The 20834-nt window shown below is 41.2% G+C and overlaps 1 protein-coding gene across 1 annotated transcript; it reads left to right on the top strand.

The window, feature by feature from the left end:
• The first annotated feature begins 39 nt into the window (after nt 1-39).
• dennd2c (DENN/MADD domain containing 2C) lies at nt 40-20410 on the top strand. The gene is made up of 19 exons (XM_058390474.1): nt 40-564; nt 3626-4791; nt 6105-6229; nt 7327-7442; nt 7646-7804; nt 9345-9423; nt 9571-9618; nt 10438-10625; nt 10726-10835; nt 11076-11145; nt 11293-11370; nt 11556-11696; nt 13650-13798; nt 13907-14084; nt 14887-14928; nt 16132-16240; nt 16967-17209; nt 19940-20026; nt 20113-20410. The coding sequence occupies exons 2-19, from the start codon at nt 3863-3865 to the stop codon at nt 20142-20144; spliced, it is 2883 nt and encodes a 960-aa protein (XP_058246457.1). The 5' UTR covers nt 40-564; nt 3626-3862; the 3' UTR covers nt 20145-20410.
• The last annotated feature ends 424 nt before the right edge of the window (nt 20411-20834 follow it).

Raw genomic sequence — 20834 nt, forward strand, 5'->3', positions numbered from 1 at the left:
TGCATTTCCCAGTTAGATCAGCAGGAGAGGATGAAGTGCTTCATGGTCACAGCCCATCTGCTGAGCCACAGAAGGGAAAGTTTGCTCAGATGGCAAACTGACAGCAGGACATGGAGCTCACAGGATTAACCACGAAACAAAATAAGTCCTAGTCTGGTTGACGGGTTTATTTATTTATTCATTCATTTTTAAAGATTTTTAACAGCGTTACAGAAACCTAAAGTTCCCGTTTTCTGAAAACAACCCAGCTTTTCTTGCGAAGACGAGGACTCGGGAACCTCAGACAGAAAGGGGGAGAATGAATAGGAGTGAGCTAACTGGCTAATTAGCAGCGTTAGCTTCTATTTCCATGTCAAGCTTCGCCGCGGATATTAGTCAACATTCTTCGTTTGTCTTTAAAGAAAGAAAATTACAATAAGGAAACTCCTGGAAGAAATTTCGCCGACAGAAGTCTTGTCCAGTCTAATGGTTTTGTTTCCAAATACAAAAAGCGCCTTAAAATGAAGAGAATGTGTGTGTAAATCATGGCTTGTTGTAAAGTTACTATTTTGAAATCCATCTAAGGTAAGTGCTTTAAAAGACTTAAATCCTCATTATAGTTTTAATTTTTTCCTTTTGGAATACTTTATTTCAGACCTTCATCATTTTATTTCAGCAAACACTCCTTTATGTACCAGTTATTATAAGTTATACATTGCTGTTTTATATTTCAGTATGAATCTCAGAGTTGCCAGATCTTGCTGTATTAATATTTTACTGTTTCAGTCAGCATTGTAATCAATGTAAACACAAATCCAGTTTAATTTCATAACGGTTTGCAGCTCCTTCAGGTTTTCAACTCATCCAAGCAATATGGCAAGTTCCCTCATGTAAAACTTTACCTAAAGTGTCTTTCAGCCATATTTGGGTCTATGTGGGATAATTAAGGGTTGGTGTTTAATACTAATGTTCCATGTATGCTCATGTGTAGGTGTAGTTCAGTTCTCCTTTTGAAAGCACAAGCAGTCATTTGGAGCTCCAGTTGTGTTGTGGGTAAGCAGGTGGCTCAGACAACAAAGCGGCTGCTTTATCCTGGGGTCTGCGGCAGCCGTTTTATCTTAATGTCTTAGCTTCATGTCTTTCCCACAAATGGTTTTCTTTTTCCTTAATTTAGTCGCCTGCGTTTCTCACCCCTTTTTGTTAAAAAACAAAAAATCGAACTGCCAAAATACATAATGAGGTGCTCCAAAACTGGTAGGTCAGTTATTTTCCAGCTTCCTTATTATGTAACGAAATCCTTCAATAGATATGTCAGGTTGCCTTGTGATATTATTTTCTTCAGTAACCACTCTATCTCAGTCAGGGTCACGTGAGGATCTGGATCCTATCCCGGGAACACTGCGCGCCTTGGATAGGATGCCGGTCTATGGCATGCACACGCTCGCACGCTCATTCACACCTACAGCCAATTATAGCGTCAACCTACTGATATGTTTTTGGATAAACTGGGGCGAGGGAAAACATGCAACATTTACAAGGACTTCAGCTCAGGATCCTGTTAGTCGCTGTGCCACCATTCTGCCCTGTTATAGTGTTATTTCCTTACTTTCAGTCATACAGAAATTTTTTCATGCTGTCAGCACTTACCAGCTGCCAAAAAATGGCGTCGCCGTTTTGGCAACTGTTAAGCTGGCTTTGTCAGCGGGAAACCCTTCCTGTACCTGGTATTAATGTGGTGTCTGACTGGAAGACTAGTCATACTTCTTCTGAAATGTGTGATATGATTTGACGTGACATGATGTTTGTCAGCCAAAACTGCCTCAGGTCTTTTATCATGATTGAACAGCACCATGAGTACCTCTCATGTGAACGCTACCAGGTGTTTCTCTTCTGGACCTCTCCATACTGTTGGGGCATTTTGAACGTCTAGGTAGTGTTGGTAGTGGCCTGTTTTTAAGCGAGCTTGAAAGCACATTGGTGGTCAAAACAGATCTTGTGTGTGTTTTAACAGGGTCCTTTGATTCATGCTCTCGGAAACAATAAGAGCATTAAAAAAACAGAACTACCAAATGGCGTAATCTATTTTAAACTCAGGGTAATGGATGGCAGATGACTTTTGTTTTGCCTTGCTGTTTTTTTTTTGTTTTTTTTTTGGTATGTAAGGCATTGTGATATTATAGGACTTGGGTGGAATTTTTTGATTAATGAAGACGAATCTCAGATCACTGAAATGCGCCAAGCATGGTTGTCATTAAATTATGGTTTGGTATTCTCTGTCCTTCTTACACAGCCTGGAAAAAGCTCAGGGTCTTACATATTGGCAGAACAGACCAAAAAACATTTAACAGAGTTTTTAAGTAAACCTACAAAATGAGTTCTACTGAATCATGTGGTTTGTTTGCACCAGAATGACATTGTTTGTGACAAACCCTTGACCCTGCAGCCAAAATATTGTGGCCAGAATATGCAAGCGCTATAAAACACAGCCTGCAGACTACATTCAGGCTCGAATTAAACATCGTCCCCTCAACTCCCCCGCCCCAAAAAAGGCTGGAATGCACCACAATGACAAACCATCATTATAGACTTTCTGCTGATCCTTGCTTCCTGCATCTCAGGAAGCGCAGGGGAAATCTTCCTGCAAAACAGACTAACAGACCCACACGCATATACATGCTTACACGTGCACACAAGCGGGTCATTCGGTTGATGCGGTGCGCTGATCCAGGGGGCAGGGTTTTGGCTCTGATCTTGCATGACTTGCAGCACATAATTATTTTAGGTCAACCGGCATAAAAGCACCATATGTGTCTATGTCTAATGGAATGTAGCGCATAAAATTATTATTATAATACTCTGGATGCTCGGTACTGAAGAATTCCATCACGTCCTCCTGTATGAGCGCTTTTCAGTCTCCTCAGCGCGGTGTGCAACGTGTCCAATACACTTTGGCTGCGGATGAGGCGCTCCTGTTACGGCTGCCAAGTCCCATCCCAGCTCCAGCAAAGGCCTGAGAGACAGAATCCCTGAAAGTATTTCAAGCGGTCTTTACTTACGTTCAGCTTGTTCCACAGACACCAGCTTATTAACATGCATGAAAGGCTACATATTTCATTTTAATTTTTTTGATCGAATAAGCCAGAGGCTCCTCAAAGGCTGCTCTTGTGCTCTCACAAAAGGCTGTCTATTATGTGAGTATGGACGTAAAAATACTTGAAATGCCTGTCCTTTTCGTGCAATGCTGAAAGGGCCGTTTTCTCAGGGAGTGAAATTGAATTACATTATTCTCAAGTGTGCTAATGCATGGTGGTACTTGGGGACACCCAGCTAGAGAGGGAAATGTAACGAGGGGGTGTGGGAGGGAAATAACCTAGTTGCTGTGGGTGATGGGCCTCTGTAGATGACCTGTACAATGCCTCCAGTTCCTGCCGTTGTCTCTGTGGTTCTCTGTTTTTGATTATTTTTGGCCACACCGCTGACCTTGACAAAGACAGTACTTTGCTGCTTCCTCCCTTTATGCACATCCATGCTATGGGTTATTGTAGCCTTTGTTGTTGCCATTAAGCCAGTCTTGTCCAATAGTCTTAACTTTGCATTCAGTTTAGCTTCTTGCATATCCATTTACTATTTTTTTTGTTCTTTGTAGGAGACAGTTTGATTGAATAATGCTGCAGGAACTGGGAATTGGAAACATCAATGTGTGTTACTACAAACTGGCAACAGTGAACCCTATCAACCTGTCCTGAGGGTGGGGCATTTATCCTGAATAGATTTACCATTCTGCTGAGTATTTTATCCTGTCCAGCAATGTTAGACAGATGCATGGGCTTCCTGCAGTGATGTCTGTGCAGTGAGGACTGGCTTGCTCTGTGGCCTGCTCGCCATGCTGGCCCTGGGAGTAGACTATGGCAAACCAGGCGGTGGAAGAGGAGGAGGAGGAAGAGCAGCAACTGCATGCCAGTTGCCTGTTTCAGGGAGAGTATTGCCACGGGATTCTGGCATCAGCATCAAGCAGAAGATCTCACAGTGGGAGGTGCTCAGCCAGCAGGAAGATGCACATGGAGGGAGGCCCAAGGCTCAGGGCACCCCTGTCTCACACACTCGTTCTGGGGATGTAAGAAATGGCATTCTCTTGGACAATAAAACTGATGGACTGCATGGTAAAGCTAACCTGTCTAAAGCCAAAAGCCTGGGTTTGGATTTCAGGGAAAACCAGACTGCTCACGGACAGTTCACAGTGGCACGGAAATCCGAACCCGAGTATAACCGACCGCTTTTAAACGAAGGTGTATTCTCAACTCCTAGGACTAAGTCATCGCCAGGCCTGACCCGTGCGCAGCATCCTGTAAACAAACGTGATGCTTCAAAGCAGAAAAGCTTCGATAACGATGCCATTGACCATGTCCTGGACGACGATATCCCATCTCTGCCCGAGGGTGATGAAGATCCCGATGACTCGCTGCCCCCTGGGAACTTCTACACCTCTCGGGGCTTTTGGAGGAGGCTTGAGGGTGAGGATTTTCCCTGGAAGAGGGATACATATTCCTCACCCATGTCTAAGCATCGTACCTTAGCGAGTGCTGAACTGAGCCCCCAGAATCTCATCACACCACCACCTAAACCACAACGCACATTCGAGTACCAAGGGGCCAACAAATCACCTCCGTATTTAGACCAGTGGGAGAAGACAAACTCTTCTGTGAGCCAGACAAAACAGCTCAGAAAGCGTGATGTCATATGTGCACCCAATGTCCCACCTCCCCCATGTCCTGTCGCCAACAGCAATGGCATTTCCAGAAACAGAAAGAACAGGTGAGTGAATGAGGATAAAACAATTGGTATAGGGTTTTTTTCCTTAAGATAACATGGCATAGTTTAAGCAAGGCTTTTATACATTTAACATATTAGTTTAAAAAGCTTGGTTCGTGGAAGCCTCTTTTTGATTTTGCTTTAAAATAGACATGAATAAGAAAAAAACAGAAATGGTAAAGATAAGTGACAGAAGACATCAGCGTTCTCAACTCTGTTAATATCTAGACAAACACAAACTTCCAGTCTCCATGTTCCCACCCTGTAACATGTTTTGGGCATGTTTTTGTTTTGCGTCTCTAACTGGGTGGGGGTGCTCTCTGTTTCTATTCGATATTTAATATAACAAATTATATATGGCCTTTCTTACTGTGCATTTAATCACTGCATGGATTTTTATGATGCTGGGATTTCATCCATGACTTGCCGATGACAAAGTCTGTCTTGTTTTGTGGTTTAGCAAAGAAACAGATGTCGGCTAATCAAATATCCAGATCCTTGCTTTGAGAAAGACTTTAGCAACGTGGCTACAAAATCAAATTTTCTCATTTGCTGTGTGCATCAAGAGTTTGGGTATATCATGGGATCATTGCTAAGCATTTTTTCAAGGAAGCAGTCTGAATGTCATTTTCGCTGCCATCAAACTTAAATTTTTCGATCTCACTTAAACCATATTTAAATCATTACATTAACATGGTGTGTAAATTTGAGAGACTGAAACCTGAGTTGAGCGTTCTGTTTCTGACATCCGCTCTGTCAGTTTCACTTCTTCGCTCGTCAAAGCTTAGGATCTGGAAGCGGGAAAGTGTGAGAATGTAGCCGTCTTGGCTCTGTTCCATCTGTGATGTCAGGTTTTCTCTGCGAGAGTCTGAGCCTATTGTCTCCACTTGGCCTACTTCTGTCTCAGGCAACAGTGCAGAGGTCACATGGGGCCTTTTCTTTATTTTTACATTTTCACACGCTCTTGTGTTTAGAAATCGTTTTGGGGTTTTTTTTCCAGTCATTTTTTCACCCTTTTCTTGGTCAGTACAGTCTGTTTCTGCTCTCTTTTTGTAGCTGGGTGTGTGGATTAGAATTCCAGCTGTTCTGTAAGACATTTCCACTAATGACTATAATGGGACACAGAGGCGGGATGTCACCTGCCCCAATTATCACATTTCCTCTGACCTTCAGTGACCTTTGTTATAATTTATTAATGTGTGGGCTTACACATACACAAAGCGAACTTTATACTGTTGCACTTGCAGCATACACAAACAGATCAGAGATTGCACAAAAGGGTGATTTCCCACATGATTTGCCATGTTCCTCAACAGGAAGTCATTTGAATTTGAAGATGTGGTGCGCTGGACAGCTCAGCAGGGGTCCAGAGAGACAGAGTCACGGCGCTCAGGGCTGTACCACACCCGGTCACAAGACAGCGTCTATGAAGACATCATATGTGAGTCCTGACTCAGACTTGAGGACTCAGAAAAAGAGGAAGCCAAAACACATGCGTAACCGAAAAGCTATGATGATGAAACACAGAGTGTGAAATGACAGGTTTTTGGACAAGAATGGGACACAACAGCTGCAGCTAAGCAAACGTTAAACACACAGTTTGTAGGCATGCTGGGAGATCTGGAATACAAGAGACCAGTTACCGCTTCAGGGAACACAGAATAGGCAACGAAAGCATGAAACATCATCAAACTTGACAGAATGTTTAATTATAATGGGTGTTTAACAGATGGTTTAATTCACGCTAATAACAAGATTATGGTTGGATTTTGCCAGTTAGAGGATTGCTCAAGCGATCAGCTAAACAGTACACTATGGTATCGGTATCACAAAATATGAGGATTTTAGCCTATTAATTGTGTTGTACAAACCGAAAGAGTGAAACAACTTATTTCCAGAACTAGAACGTTCAAGAATAAATATTTAGCCTAGTGGAAAGCAACTTGAGAGTGGACTCATTGACAGTTAATACTCTGGGATCAAAAATGGATAATAGATTAAGTAAGGAATAACGGATACCATCCCGACGTTGACCGATGCCGTGCTAAATAAATGTCTTGTCACAGAAAACTTCACCATAACAACAATACACTGTATAAGTCCCTGTGTACGTTGTTATGATGTCTTAGAAGAAGAGCGTTAATATGACATATATAATACCAGTTGGAAATTTTTGTCCAAGCTGCTGGTATAGAAAATTAATTACCACTTGATGACCAATCAGTATCAAGAATTTAGCTTCACAGTGTCATTAAAATGATAATGTCATTGAATAATAATCTTAATAATTGTCAAGACTACTTAAATTAATCTGTTTATAAACTCATGTAAACCCAGATCTTTTCCTCTACATAGATTATTTAAAAGATTATTTGATGAAACCAAATAATTCCCAGTACAAAATAACTCGCATCTAAACTGTACCACTCTACTTTTCAGTTTCTAGACTAAAGATTTACAGTTTTTCACCATAGTATGATGCAAGTGTGTCTTATGATGGTAACTACTTACGCACTTTGTGTAATTCTGCAATCGTAGCGGACGTGTTAAGGGAGAACCCATATGAAGACATCAAACTGTCTCCTATGTGTCTTCCTATCATGCGGTCCCGAAACTGGACCGTTACACAGAGACGGACGCCGTGCACCCCAAAGGTGATTCTCAGTAACTACATCAGTTCTCTTTTTAGTTTACTACTCAAACAAGTCCCAAGCTCATTCTTAGTCCCAAGAAACCAGACCACAATTTATTTCAGCAGTATTTCTGCTCTTACTCAACTGACTTTAATATGGTTTTCAGTGTTGTGCTTTACAGTTTCCCCTTTTTGACTTCCTTTGTGCGTTCTCACACACTGTAGCTGCCTCAGAAACCCTTTACGCTGCGAGGCAATGCTGACAGCCTGAACGAGGTCTACAAGCATTCAATGACGTCGCCACTTCATTCCTCTACTCTGAGCACACCTAAACCATCAGCGTCAAAGAGGGCTACCGCCTACAGAACGCAGCGCCAGCCTCAGGTAATCCCACATGAAAAAAAAACCTGATTCACCAGTTGTTGTATAACATTATGTTCGCGCTTGAAAAGGGCAGAGTAATGTGCTACTTGTGTTCAGATGTTTGTGAAAGCAAAATCATGACGATCAGATGAAAGCCCAGGGTTGAAATAACACACATGAGCGTGAATGTCACAGGAAGTCATAAGGATATGCATAGAGAAGGCAGGAAATGGTCTTTATGGTGCACTTCTAAGATGCAGAACATTATCATTTGTCACATGTGCCTGTTATTACCAAATTTTGACTAACTAGCTATAAATGGACAGAAGGATAGGGTAAGACTTGACCAGCTGGTGACAGCAGATAGTCTCGGAGTGATTCATTTCCGAACAATTTAAATTGCACTCGAAGCCATTCAAACACATACAAACACATGAAGCTAATGGAGCGAAGCTGCTTTACTGATGCTAGTGAGACGAGTGTAGTGGTAAGGCTAATCTCACCGAATAGAAATGTTAAATGCCTGTTTATTTCTCGGCAATGTTGGTCTAGATTAATTACATAGAATTGTATCATTGTAACACTTGATATAACACTGTTCTGCGCTGTTACACAGCAGTAATACGTAAACAATTAGGTTTTCCTTTCGATCTGTACATCGGATAGTTTTGGTCCTGATATCCCGATGGGTTAAACCGTGTTCAAAGGCGCTATAAAATCCTAAATATAGTCTCACCTTTGACCAAATCATCAGTGAAGGTTGCTGGTTTATTATATAATTGGTTGCCAAAACTGCTTGTCTTTTGATAGTCTGAAGAATACCGTGGCTTGTGACTTGTTAGCTAAAAACAATGATGAGAAGGAGATTAATGAAGCTGTGTGTAATGAGGTAGAAACAGGTAGAATACTCTTAATGCTTAACCACGAAGGTGTCTTATCTTTGAATGAATGAAATGATAGAGATTTGGATCTTAGTTTACAAGAGTAAATCATGCAAGTGATGTATTATTATATGTGATGTAAATAGAGAGAAGGATTAGAAAGCCTGGGGTTTTCCATTAACAACTCGTTTTTTCCCTCATTAAGTACTCTGGTAACTAGCTATGCTAATTATTTGATTAATGTCTTAAATTGGGTCTAAGGGCAGCATATATACCGTTAACGGTTCCTTTAACGAATGAAATCTACACTAGAATGATGAACACACTACACTAAAACTACACTAAAAGTCTATGTGAAATTTGTTCAGCATTATCAGTAAAAAACGCGACTGTGTCTTATCAGAGGAAGAGCAGAAGACATCACCCCCCCACACTCCTTCCTACTCAGCTGTCATGTAATGTAGATTGTTTGGGAGGCATGTTTCCCTGGCTATAAAAACCTTGACCAACTTGTTTCCGCTCACACAGTATGAATAAAGAAACGTGTGTTCACTGTTAATTATACAGTTCAAGTTCATATTGTGTCATTGTATTGTATGGATTTTTTTTAAATAAGGGAATCAGCAGGTAGCTAAACAAAAACCCTGTGTTTAAACTAACTTGTATGCTTATTTGTGCAGTATGTGAGCAGGATCCAAGAGATCTTCCAGGCCAAGAGAGGAAAAAAGAGAGTGAAAAGCCAGACAAGTGCCAGCAGAGGTATGGTCATGAGCCTGGAAATATCATATTAGGAATTATGGACAATAATGAAATTTGTATTGTTTAGGAAATCTATTAATTATTATATGCCTTCTGTTGACGGTTTTTTCCTCTTTGTCTTGTTATACTTTCTCTCTTGATGTTCAGATGAATTGAGTGGAACAGAGAGCGATCCAGAGGAGAGCACTAAAAAAGGTTTGCTATTTCGTCCCTGGACTGCACCTGAATTTCACTTGATTGTCTGGCACTGAAACTTTTAAGTTAAAGTTAACTTCGATTCATCTGAATCAAATGTAGAATATAGAAGGTGCACAACAAAGCCAAAAAGGTTTTGGGCTCATATCCAGGAACTTGAGACATGTTTCCACCAAGAGGATAGAGCCAATTTCAGTTCACTGTAGTAGTTCCAGAAACCTTTTTAGTTCCTGCTCCAGAATGGGTGTTTGTCTGTGATTTGGGGTTATTGGGGTTAGACCTTGGCATGCTGAATGTCAGTGACTGGTCATATGCAAGCTTTATAGAATAACCTGCAGGAAAACAATAACTGTGCCAACTTACTGACAATTATATACTCTTGGTGATATTGGAGACTGGTTAGGGCTGGTAAAGCAAAAAGCTTATTAAGTGGCAAGTAAAACCTATTGGGAGGGATTTTATTTATACTTCTGTATAACGAGCACTTTCCAAATTGCACAATTAAGAAAATCTACATTAATGTTCGTGCCTGTAAGCAAAAACAATTGAACCTCAAGTTCATCCTCCTGACACAAACACTGTAACCTTTCTGTTATTTTCCATCATCACAGTTCCTTCATTGTGGTGGAAATGCAAAACCAGGAGCCCTGCTAAGATCTATACAGTTCTTCTGTTAGATAGTTCAAGAAATTCCTCAGAGTGTTTCCAATGAAAACATGTCATGATTTGCTGAGAATAAATGGAGCAATTACAATCAGTGTCCTGATAATAAGTACGCTAAACTCTCCCTCATTTATTTTTATACTCCATTTGGATCAGGTGGCTCCCAGCGCCTGGTGTATGTGCAGTCCACTTTGAAGAGGAGACCGGGGTATCGCACCCTGGAGAGAGATCTCATCCAGCTACAGGAGCAACAACTCTTCCAGCTGTTCGTTGTGGTGTCACTTAGAAAACGCTCCCCCGGAAATGCGTACTACCCAGAAATCACGCAACAGTTCCCCACTAAGGTAGAGAACCGATAAGGAGTATTTATGAGTGCGTACTCCTGACAGCGGATTCGAGGTGCACAGACAGTTTAAATGTGATTTGCTGGATTTTTGTGTGCAGTTTGAGAAAACCACTCGTATGTCTCGTGAGACTGAGGATCGGTTGAAAGCCATTCCTAATTTCTGCTTCCCAGATGCTCAGGACTGGAGACCATCTGCAGACATCAACAGGTTAGATTACAAACCGCATTTCCGAGTCACGATAAACTGCACTTCTGACTCACGTTCTTGTGTTTCTCCGAGTTGCTGAGTCACACTTAAAAACAAGCTCGTAACTTAGCGTTTCTCATGACCAGTCCCATATTGGTTTGTTCTTTATGTGACTCACGGTTTTAATGGTGCCATTAAACGTCGTGGAGTTCTGAACTAAACTGGGTTAAGATTTTAAACAGCTCTCTTCTTCCTCCATAGTGAAACATTTTCGTTTGTCCTCACGGGAGAGGACGGAACCCGATGGTTTGGTTATTGTCGGAAAATCTTGGTGAGTTAGAAGCATGACACATGTAGTCAGCAGGAACATAATGAATATGTGTGATGGAATATTAATAGGTTGTGCTGGAGTTTGCTGCCATACCACTGAGTCATTGTCGCTTTGATGTGTGTGTTGGTTTGCCGCTGTGTCCTGCAGCCCCGGGGAAAGGGGAAGAGGCTACCCGAGGTTCACTGCATCATCAGCCGGCTTGGTTGCTTCAATTTGTTTGCAAAGGTCAGGGGAATTTCCAGTGTTTTTCCAGGATTAACATTTTTGGTTTTTGGAAAAAATTCAAGTGCATGTGTTAGTTAGTATGGTCATGTCTTTATCTGAAAAGAAACCCTTGCGGGATTGCAGGACCCTTTGCAGTTTTAGATCTTTGTAAAGTCTAATAGAAATATATTCCTGTGTGTGTTCAGATCCTGGAGGAGGTTGAGAGGAGGAGAGAGATCTCTCCTGCACTGGTCCACCCGTTTATGCGCAGTGTCATGGAGGCTCCGTTTCCTGCCCCAGGACGCACCATCACTGTGAAGAGCTTTCTGCCTGGCTCTGGCAATGAGGTAAGCCTGTCTTCTGTGAGTGTGTATTTTTCCAGATACAGCCAAAATTTCATGTCATTATAATCTCACTGTAGTAGGGTGTGTGTGTGTATACAGTTCTTTCAGAAAGTTTTTTTTTTTGTTATTAATCTACACACAGTACCCTGTTATAACAAAGTGAAAACAGAATTCTAGAAATATTTGCAAATGAACGAGAAAGGAAAAAATGAAAATATCACATGTACATAGGTTTTCAGCCCCTTGGCAACAAGACTTGAAGTTTAGCTCAGGTACCTCCCATTTCTCTTGATCGTTGCTGAGATATTTCTACGCATTGATTGGAGTCCACCTGTTGTAAATAAATTGAATGGACATGATTTGGAAAGGCACACGTCTCTCTATAGAAGGCGTCACAGCTGACAATGCATATCAGAGTGAAAACCAAGCCATGAGGTCAAAGGAGCTGCCTGCAGAGCTCAGAGACATGATTGTTGCAACGCACAGATCTGGGGAAGGCGACAAAAAATTTTTTTGCTGCATTGAAGATTCCCAAGGGTACAGTGGCCTCAAATGATAATAATTCTCAAATGGAAGACTTTTGGCACAACTTGGACTATTCCAAATGCTGTTCAACTGGGCAAACAGAGCAATTGAACACAATGGTCACTCTGAGCTCAAAGTTTCTCTGCACCGCTCATCACCTGCCCAATACCATCCCAACAGTGAAGCATGGTGGTGGCGTGCTGTGGGGGTGATTTTTAGCAGCAGGGACTGGGAGACTGGTCAGGGTTGAGGAAAAGCTGAATGGAGCAAAGTAGAAAGATATCCTCAATAAAAACCTGTTCCAGAACGCTCAGGACCACAGTCTGAGCCAAAGGTTCAATTTCCAACACGATAGCGACCATAAGCACACGCCCAAGACAAAACAGGTGTGGCTTAGGGACTACTCTGTCCTAGAGTGACCCAGACAGAGCCCTGACTTGAACCCTACTGAACATTTCCTAGAGACCACCGACCGTCTCCATTCAACCAGACCGAGCTTGAGAGGATTTGCAAAGAAGAATGGCAGAAAATCCCCCAGTCCAGGTGTGCGAAGCTTGTTGCAACATACCTAGAAAGTCTCAAGGCTGTAATTGCTGCCAAAGGTGCTTCAACTAAGTACTGAGAAAAGGGTCTAAATACTTGTGTGATATTTTAGTATTTGCTTCTTAATAAATTTACAAACATTCCTAGAATTCTGTTTTCACTTTGTCATTATGGGGTACTAAGTGTAGATTAATATAAAGTAATGATTAATATAAAATATATACACACACACACAGATCTATGTCATCGAGCAAGTTAATCAAAAACGCTCAAGGTATTGTGTCATGAAACCAGTCTGGCAACACTGAGAGTCTGAGAGGGAGCAAAAACAAAACAATGTTGTCATAAAACACTTTGTCTTCATTTTCTTTGTCACATGGATTCGAAAGATATGTGTTTGAGGAATCCACACTGTCGCAATGCAGCATGTTCAAACTGGCATAATCATGGCACTGCTTTTACAATCTACAAATGTGCTTTTTAACAAGGCGACTGTGCACCACCGATTAAAGCGCATGTCACTTTTCCCACAGTGCCGTGGCCTTATGTTGAGGAGTGCAACATTATTCAGATATTTAAATGGTGGATACGTTTCCACCTGTTTAGTGTCAGCATCCAGAACATGTTTCAGAATAAAAGATCATAGTGGCTTGTGTCATAATGTTGCTTCCTTAATTCATTGCACAGTTCATGTTTTCCCTTTTTTTATGATGCAGTTAGAAAAGTTAATTTAGTTTTGCCTGGCACACACAAACTTGGACCTAGAGGCAATTTAGAGTAACAAATCCACCTTAAACAATGGGAGCTCAGGATCATCAGTTTCATCAGCGCTACCTGCTGCACCCCCATGCCAAAGTTATAATAAGATCTTTGTGTGTGTGTGTGTAGGAGCTGACACTGTGCCGCCCGGTGGACTCACGTCTGGAGCACGTGGATTTTGAGAGTCTGCTGCAGTGTCTGAGTGTGAGCAGGCTGCTGCAGGTTTTTGCTTCTCTGTTGCTGGAGAGGAGAGTCATCTTCATCGCAGATAAACTCGGGTACATTACTTCAGAATTCAGTTGAAAGAATGTTATACGTTTATTTGTTGTATCATCATTCACAATGAGAACCTCTCGCTTTCTCTCTCTCTCTCTCTCTCGTCCCAGCACATTATCTCGGTGTGCACACTCAGCTCTCGCTCTGCTCTATCCTTTCACATGGCAGCACACCTTTGTCCCCGTGCTGCCTGCCAACATGCTGGACATTAGCTGCTCTCCAACCCCCTTCGTCATGGGAGCACTGTCTCCGTCCCTGGACCAGCTGTTGGATTTGCCCATTGAGGAGGTCAGTCACTGAAACCTCTTTGGTTTACAGAAAAAAAAAAAGGGAACCAAAACAAGAAGTGGGGAAGTCTCATAGCAATGCAATTTTGATTTGATTAACTGTCGGTAATCAAGTGTTTTGATAACAGTTGAGGAATTTTTTATTAGGCAGTGATCTGGAATGCATTGAACTCTGTTTTCTTTAATGAAATGATTGCGATAAACTTTCATGTGCTTCACATTTTTTTGTTATGCCGCATATACCACAGACTTTCTTGAACTGAAGTCTCTTTCACATGCGATTTCAGCCAGAAGTATAGTTCCGTTTCCACTAAAAGTGAAAACATTAAAAAAAAAAAAATCTTTAATCTGATTGTGTCTATTTCCCCATTCGCCGTCTGAGAAACCCACACTGAGCTAGCATGGTTTTAGACATCTTTAACATTACGTTTGTTTGAAATGACTCCTTGGTAAGATCTTTGCAGGAGAAAATAGCCAAACAAAAACATTTCCACGTCTGGGAAATAATTATAGTTTTTTAATAGTTTACCCCAAAACCAGATCACAGCAACTTCTAATGTTTTTATTCCCCGGACCACCATGTATATTGATTACAAATTGAGTATAAATCTGCTGTAAAATGTCCCAAGCATGTGGTTTATTATGTTTCAAGTCAACCCCAATGTGTATAAATGCCTTGCTTAGATTCATGCATGTGTGCTATAAAAAGTTTCTAAATAGGCACAGTCAAAATGTTTCTCTCGACTTTCTCTGATATTGCTCTGAGACATTCCTACAGCGTTTATATATTACTCTCGTTTCAGGTGCTTATCGTGGACTTGTGTGCGGACAAGTTCGTCGTGCAGGTAAGTGTCCTTGCGTGGCTCCTTTTCCCATAGAGAGGTGTGTGTGTGTGTTTAAGGATATTTCTCTAAGACAGGTGTGGAGCTTTTGTGTAAGAGTGGTGTGATCTAAGGTTCAAGTCCAGGCCTGTGATATTAATTGCGTTCAACCAAATGACGTTTATGGATTTAGATGTTAAACTGACTGAAATGAATAAGTAAGAAAATAAAACACAACAGGGCGTGCTGTTACGGGAAAATTTCCAGCGAAGGTGCGGTGTGATGCAAGTCGGGTTTCTCTCACCACCACAATGTTTATGAAGTCCTGAAGTGTTTATTTATTCTTATAAAACCTCTATTTGCAATTATACAGTTATATTTTTTTCATTTATTGTAGAAGCGAATTATACATTTATAACTACAGTTATTGTTATGGAACATCTGTGAAATCACAAATCACTAGTTAAGTTGTCTTTGTCACATATACATTACTGCACAGTGAAATTCTTTCTTCGTATATCCCATCCTTGGGGGTTGGGGTCAGAGCACAGGGTCAGCCATGATGCAGCGCCCCTGGAGCAGGGAGGGTTGCAAGCATTGCTCAAGGGCCCAATGGTGGCAGCTTGGCAGTGCTGGGGCTTGAACCCCGCTCTTCCGGTCAACGACCCAGAGTCTTAATCACTTGAGCTACCAACCCCCCTCAAACCCTCCCCTCAAAGGGCTTCTTTTTCCTCTTGAAGTTAATAAAGCAAAAAAAAGGCTATTGTCATGGTACAGAGATATCTGACCACACTCTGACCTAAAGCCTTAAAGGAAAAGATTTATCTCTGACTCTTACAAAGTGCTGACCCAATATACTCCTGCCATGAATGTGCGGTCCGCCATACAAGTGTGAGACTTGTTACTATAGAAATTAATAACGCACAATAACAAGCACTTTCGCTTTGCTAATGACTGAAATGCTTCTGGAGAAAATTTCTCAACAACTTCTGCCCAATCAGAATCAAGAATTCAATATAGTTGTGCTTTAAACTTCATCGAATGAAGTCGCAGTAACATTTGCTGTGCTCTGAAATCAGGTCGTGTGTTTGTTTGTTTTTTTTTTGTTTTGTTTTTTAATCGTGCAGTACTAGTGTTTCGATATAATAACAGTCTGAATCTACTTATTTCCTCCTGTTACTGTTATCACCTTCATCTCACCCTTGAACATTCCTGCATGTCTGCCAGATGGGAGATGAAGACTGCATCCTTCCCAGTAAGCTCCAAGCAGCTCTGCAGGAAGTCCTGGAGAGTCGGGAGGAGATGCTGGAACACAGCAAAGAGGACACGATGGGAGGTCGGTACACACAGATGAACATACAAAGGCCACACCTTTTAAAAGGTGCATTGTAAAGGTGTGGCACAAGCTCTGTTTGTATTGAGTGACTCATACAATTATTTATTTGTTTGTTTGTTTTGACTCCTCACATAGCTAATCTTGGGTCAGATTGCTGACTGGTGATATTTTTTTAAAGAAGCAAGGCAAAGCCTGACTAAAACACAGCAGCTGCCTTCAACATTTTTCTAATTACTGAAGCATGAAGATGACCGAAGTTAACTGGCAGACGGAAAACGAGACGAGCGCTGTGATTGTCCTATTCACAAGCTCTGTACACTAAGGCCATGAAACTATAACAAATCTGTGGTTTTCTTTGTTGTGTTTCTTTTTAACTGTCTATCATCATATTGCACAGATGGTTCAGCTGGCAGTAGTGGCCTGCTCTCTACAAGAGCACTATAAATATCAGTTCAATCACATTTTATTTGCGTAGTGCTTTTAGAAACGGAAATCTGTGCATCCTCAACGAGCACGGCAGACATGATAGTGGCGAGGGGGAAAAAAAATTCCTGGAGATGGCATGAGGAACAAAGCCTCAAGGGGAAGAAGACTGAGAATAAATTAAATATATTCAGAGGCCTGGCCGACTTTTAGCTCCACAATTTCTAGTCCTCCTGTAGTAAGCTGCAGCCAAGAGAGAGAGATATGTTGATGTATGTTTGACTTCTCCTTTGTTCTGTTTAGAGGAGTGCAGCCTGAGTGCTCTGTTGTCCGAGGCGTTTGTGAGGTTCTTCGTGGAGCTGGTTGGACATTACCCGCTGCACATCAACGAGACGGGATACAACGGTGTCCGTGAGCTCAACAGAGAAACCTTCAGGAAGTCACATCCGTCCCGAGGCGTGCGCCAGTTCCTCCAGTTGTTCATGGACACGCAGATGTTCGCCGGCTTTATCCAGGACCGAGAGCTTCGCAAGGGGGGCGTCAAGGGTGAGTGACGAGCCTCCTCCTCATCATTTATAAAAACTGAGTCTGGATCTTTTAAATTACTTAGATTTGGTTTTACACTGAAACAGTGATGCAAGGGAGGGTTTGTGGAAACCGAGGGTAACTGGTTTTTTGTGTTACCGTTGTGTTCCTTAATGACGTCCTTGGAATGATTCACTGGAAGCAGAAATCTAATAAGTATAAAAATGTGAGGGATAAACTGAAGAATCAAGCTATCTGAATGAGTCAGTATTTAAACAGTTAGAAATGACTAATGCCAAATTATACATGAAGCACGTTTACCAAGAGCGATGACTCCACTTAGACTGGGATAAATAAGGTTTAGGCTTCAAAGTCATCTTATTTGCTGATTAAAAAACTTGTGTTCAAGTAAGTTGTTTGGTTGCTTGATTTATTTATTTAACTTCTGTAGAGCCAAAATCTTTAATGGATGTATTTGAAAAATACACCGATCAGGTATAACATTATGCCTAATATTGTGTTGGTCCCCCTTTTGCTGCCAAAAACAGCCCTAACGCCTTTCTATCAAAACCAGCATTAACTTCTTCAGCAATTTGATCAACAGTAGCTCGTCTGTTGGATCGGATCACACGGGCCAGCCTTCACTCCCCATGTGTATCAGTGATCCTTGTGTGCTCATGACCCTGTCGCCGGTTCACCACTGTTCCTTCCTTGGACCACTTTTGATAGATACTGACCACTGCAGACCGGGAACACCCCACAAGAGCTGCAGTTTTGGAGATGCTCTGATCCAGTCGTCTAGCCATCACAATTTGCCCCTTCGTCAAACTCGCTCAAATCCTTACACTTGCCCATTTTTCCTGCTTCTAACACATCAACTTTGAGGACAAAATGTTCACTTGCTGCCTAATATATCCCACCCACTAACAGGTGCCATGATGAGATAATCAGTCTTATTCACTTCACTGGTCATAATTTTATGCCTGATCAGTGTAAATAGCCATGAATGGTCTGATTTAAATACAGGGGCAGGTTTCTTTCTATCCCTTGGTCACTTGGTGGAAAGCCTGCTAGATTTTATATGCTACTTTACTGAAGCTTTCATGAAAAGCAGATGAGGGGAAAAAAAACATACAAGTCAGTAGATTAAGCAAACGGTGTCCACGTCATTTGTCCATTCACACCGGGACAAGTGAGAGACCGCTAGCTTTGTGTTGTTTGTTGTAGTGGCCATGACAGCAATCATAATTATTTCATAGTAGTATCACAGAAATACTGGTGAGTAGTAGATGTTTTTGACAGATCTCACTGACCTTCATAGTCCATGTTGTTGATGGGTTAGTTAGTTAGTGATTTTCGGTTTCTGAGAGCAGCAAAAGGAAGTTAACTATGACTCATTACTTAACCACTCATTCACATTGCTTGGGTCCAAACAAACAGGAATATCTGATGCTTTTCTGTAGAACACATAGACTCCTCCGTAATGATTTATACAGTGTGACCAAAAGTTTCCGGACACCTGCGTATTGAACATCCCATATTAAAACCACAGCCAATAAAACTGAGTTATTCCTTCTTTGCTGTTATAGTAACCTCCTAGTAGGATTTGCTCTAGATTTTGGAGCCTGGCTTTAGTATTTGTATTTATTCAGCCACAAGAGCATTCATTAGTGATGTCAGACACTGATATCAGGAGAGAAGGTCAGGGTTGAGGTCAGGGCTCTTTGTGCACTGGAACATTGTCATGCTGGAAGATGTTTGGGTCTCTTAGTTCCAGTGAAGGGAAATTGAACACTACGGAATACAGTTGCATGTTTCCTCTTGTGGCATCTGGGTGTAATGTTAGTGTCCACTAACTTTTGGCCATATAGTGTGTCTCACATTTTGAATCAACTATTTAAATATGAAGATTATTGTTGTCTTATTTTGGAGACACACAGTTTTTCTGTTTCCAAGCTTTTTACCAAGAGAACACATTTAATTTTTTAATTAGATTTAAATACTGTTATTTATAGGCTGACTTGTTTTAGCGTAAACATATTGAATTCGAGTGACCAGTAAAACCAGGCTACAAACAACTTTCATGTGATAACTTTGTTAATGGTGTTTTAAGTACTATAAAACAGACAGAGAGATGGATGGATGGATGGATGGATGGATGGAGACAGACAGACAGCTCGGCAGATACAGAGAAAGATTGGCGGATGGATGGATGGATGGATGGATGGATGATAGATAGATGGATACAGACAGACAGACAGAGATAGAAAGAAAGGCAAATAGACAAACAGATAGGCAGACAGATAGAAAGATTGGCAGAAAAATAGACAGACACAGATGGATATACACAGAAAGATGGGCAGATATAGAGAAAGATTGGCAGATAGATAGATAGATAGATAGATAGATAGATAGATAGATAGATAGATAGATAGATAGATAGATAGATAGATAGATAGATAGATAGGCAGGCAGGCAGGCAGGCAGAAAGATTGGCAGACAGACGGATGGATAGATGAATAGATAGATGGATATAGACAGACAGACAGAGATGGGCAGATATAGATACAGACAGACAGATAGATAGATGAAATCACAGCTCACTGGTCATCCCCAGAGCTCTCTTTGAGAACTACTGCCCTATAAGAGTCACTTTATTTATTTATCTAAACATGATTTGAAAATAATATGCAAATTATAAACTGGGAATGATTGAATGTGTGCATTGGTCTCGTTTGTCTCTCTTTACAGGCCTGTTTGAAGTGCGAGCAGCAGAATATCTGGCCTCCTGTCCTGAGCCTGAACCCAGCGGAGTCAACAAATTTCTCAAGGGACTCGGTAAGCCGCTTGCTTCACCTCTACCCAAAAAAGGGAATCATTTGTATTATCTGTTTCCTCGCTCTGACAGTCTGTTGTGCTTTCAGGGAACAAAATGAAGTTCTTACAGAAAAAGTGAGGGATTGCCTAAGCAGAGGGAGGGGGGGGAAAAAGCTAAGTGTGGCGTGCCAAGCGAGATGGAGCGCTGAGAGGGAGAGCTGTGAGTCACTGCACCGATCGTTTGCCTTCGGAGAAAACTGGACCGGCTGGGTGGAGACGAGCTCGAGCCTGAACCGTGCTCGCTTCGTCCTGATGGGAACGCCTGTGCAATGCTTTAACATTGAAATGTGGACGCAGAGTAGTATTATTGTTATATATATATATATATATATATATATATATATATATATATATATATATATATATATATATATATATATATATATATATATATATATATATATATGTATATATATATATAAAAAAAGAAAGACTGAATTAAAGCTGGAAGAAAAATGAGTGTCGTGCTTAAAGCTCAGGCTTCGGGCTAAATTACAGGAAGACGCAGGATAATGAAGTAGTTCTTTTTACACTAATCCTGATGTTTTTGATCTCGTCTGTAATTGTTGGAAAATAAAACTGCTCATTTTATAGTAAATGACGGGTCGGGAAAGTAAAATGCTTTCCAAACTGGAAAGGAGTATTTCGGAGAAATACAATTAAAACGAAGAGGTGCTTTTCATCTCTTTCAGAATTGATGTATTTATAAAAGTAATAATGATAATACCTCTGAGGCACACTGAGCATGCTTCTTTTTATAAGTCCATAA

The sequence above is a fragment of the Hemibagrus wyckioides genome, linkage group LG05 (genome assembly GCF_019097595.1).
Source record: "Hemibagrus wyckioides isolate EC202008001 linkage group LG05, SWU_Hwy_1.0, whole genome shotgun sequence".
Taxonomy (NCBI): domain Eukaryota; kingdom Metazoa; phylum Chordata; class Actinopteri; order Siluriformes; family Bagridae; genus Hemibagrus; species Hemibagrus wyckioides.

Bases quoted from the DNA above. Each gene is read 5' to 3' on its own strand.
- dennd2c (XM_058390474.1), top strand. From the start codon at position 3,863: ATGCTGGCCCTGGGAGTAGACTATGGCAAACCAGGCGGTGGAAGAGGA. The intron at 11,146-11,292 runs GTGAGTTAGAAG...TGTGTCCTGCAG, and splicing joins GTTATTGTCGGAAAATCTTG to CCCCGGGGAAAGGGGAAGAG. The intron at 13,799-13,906 runs GTACATTACTTC...CTCTCGTCCCAG, and splicing joins TTCATCGCAGATAAACTCGG to CACATTATCTCGGTGTGCAC.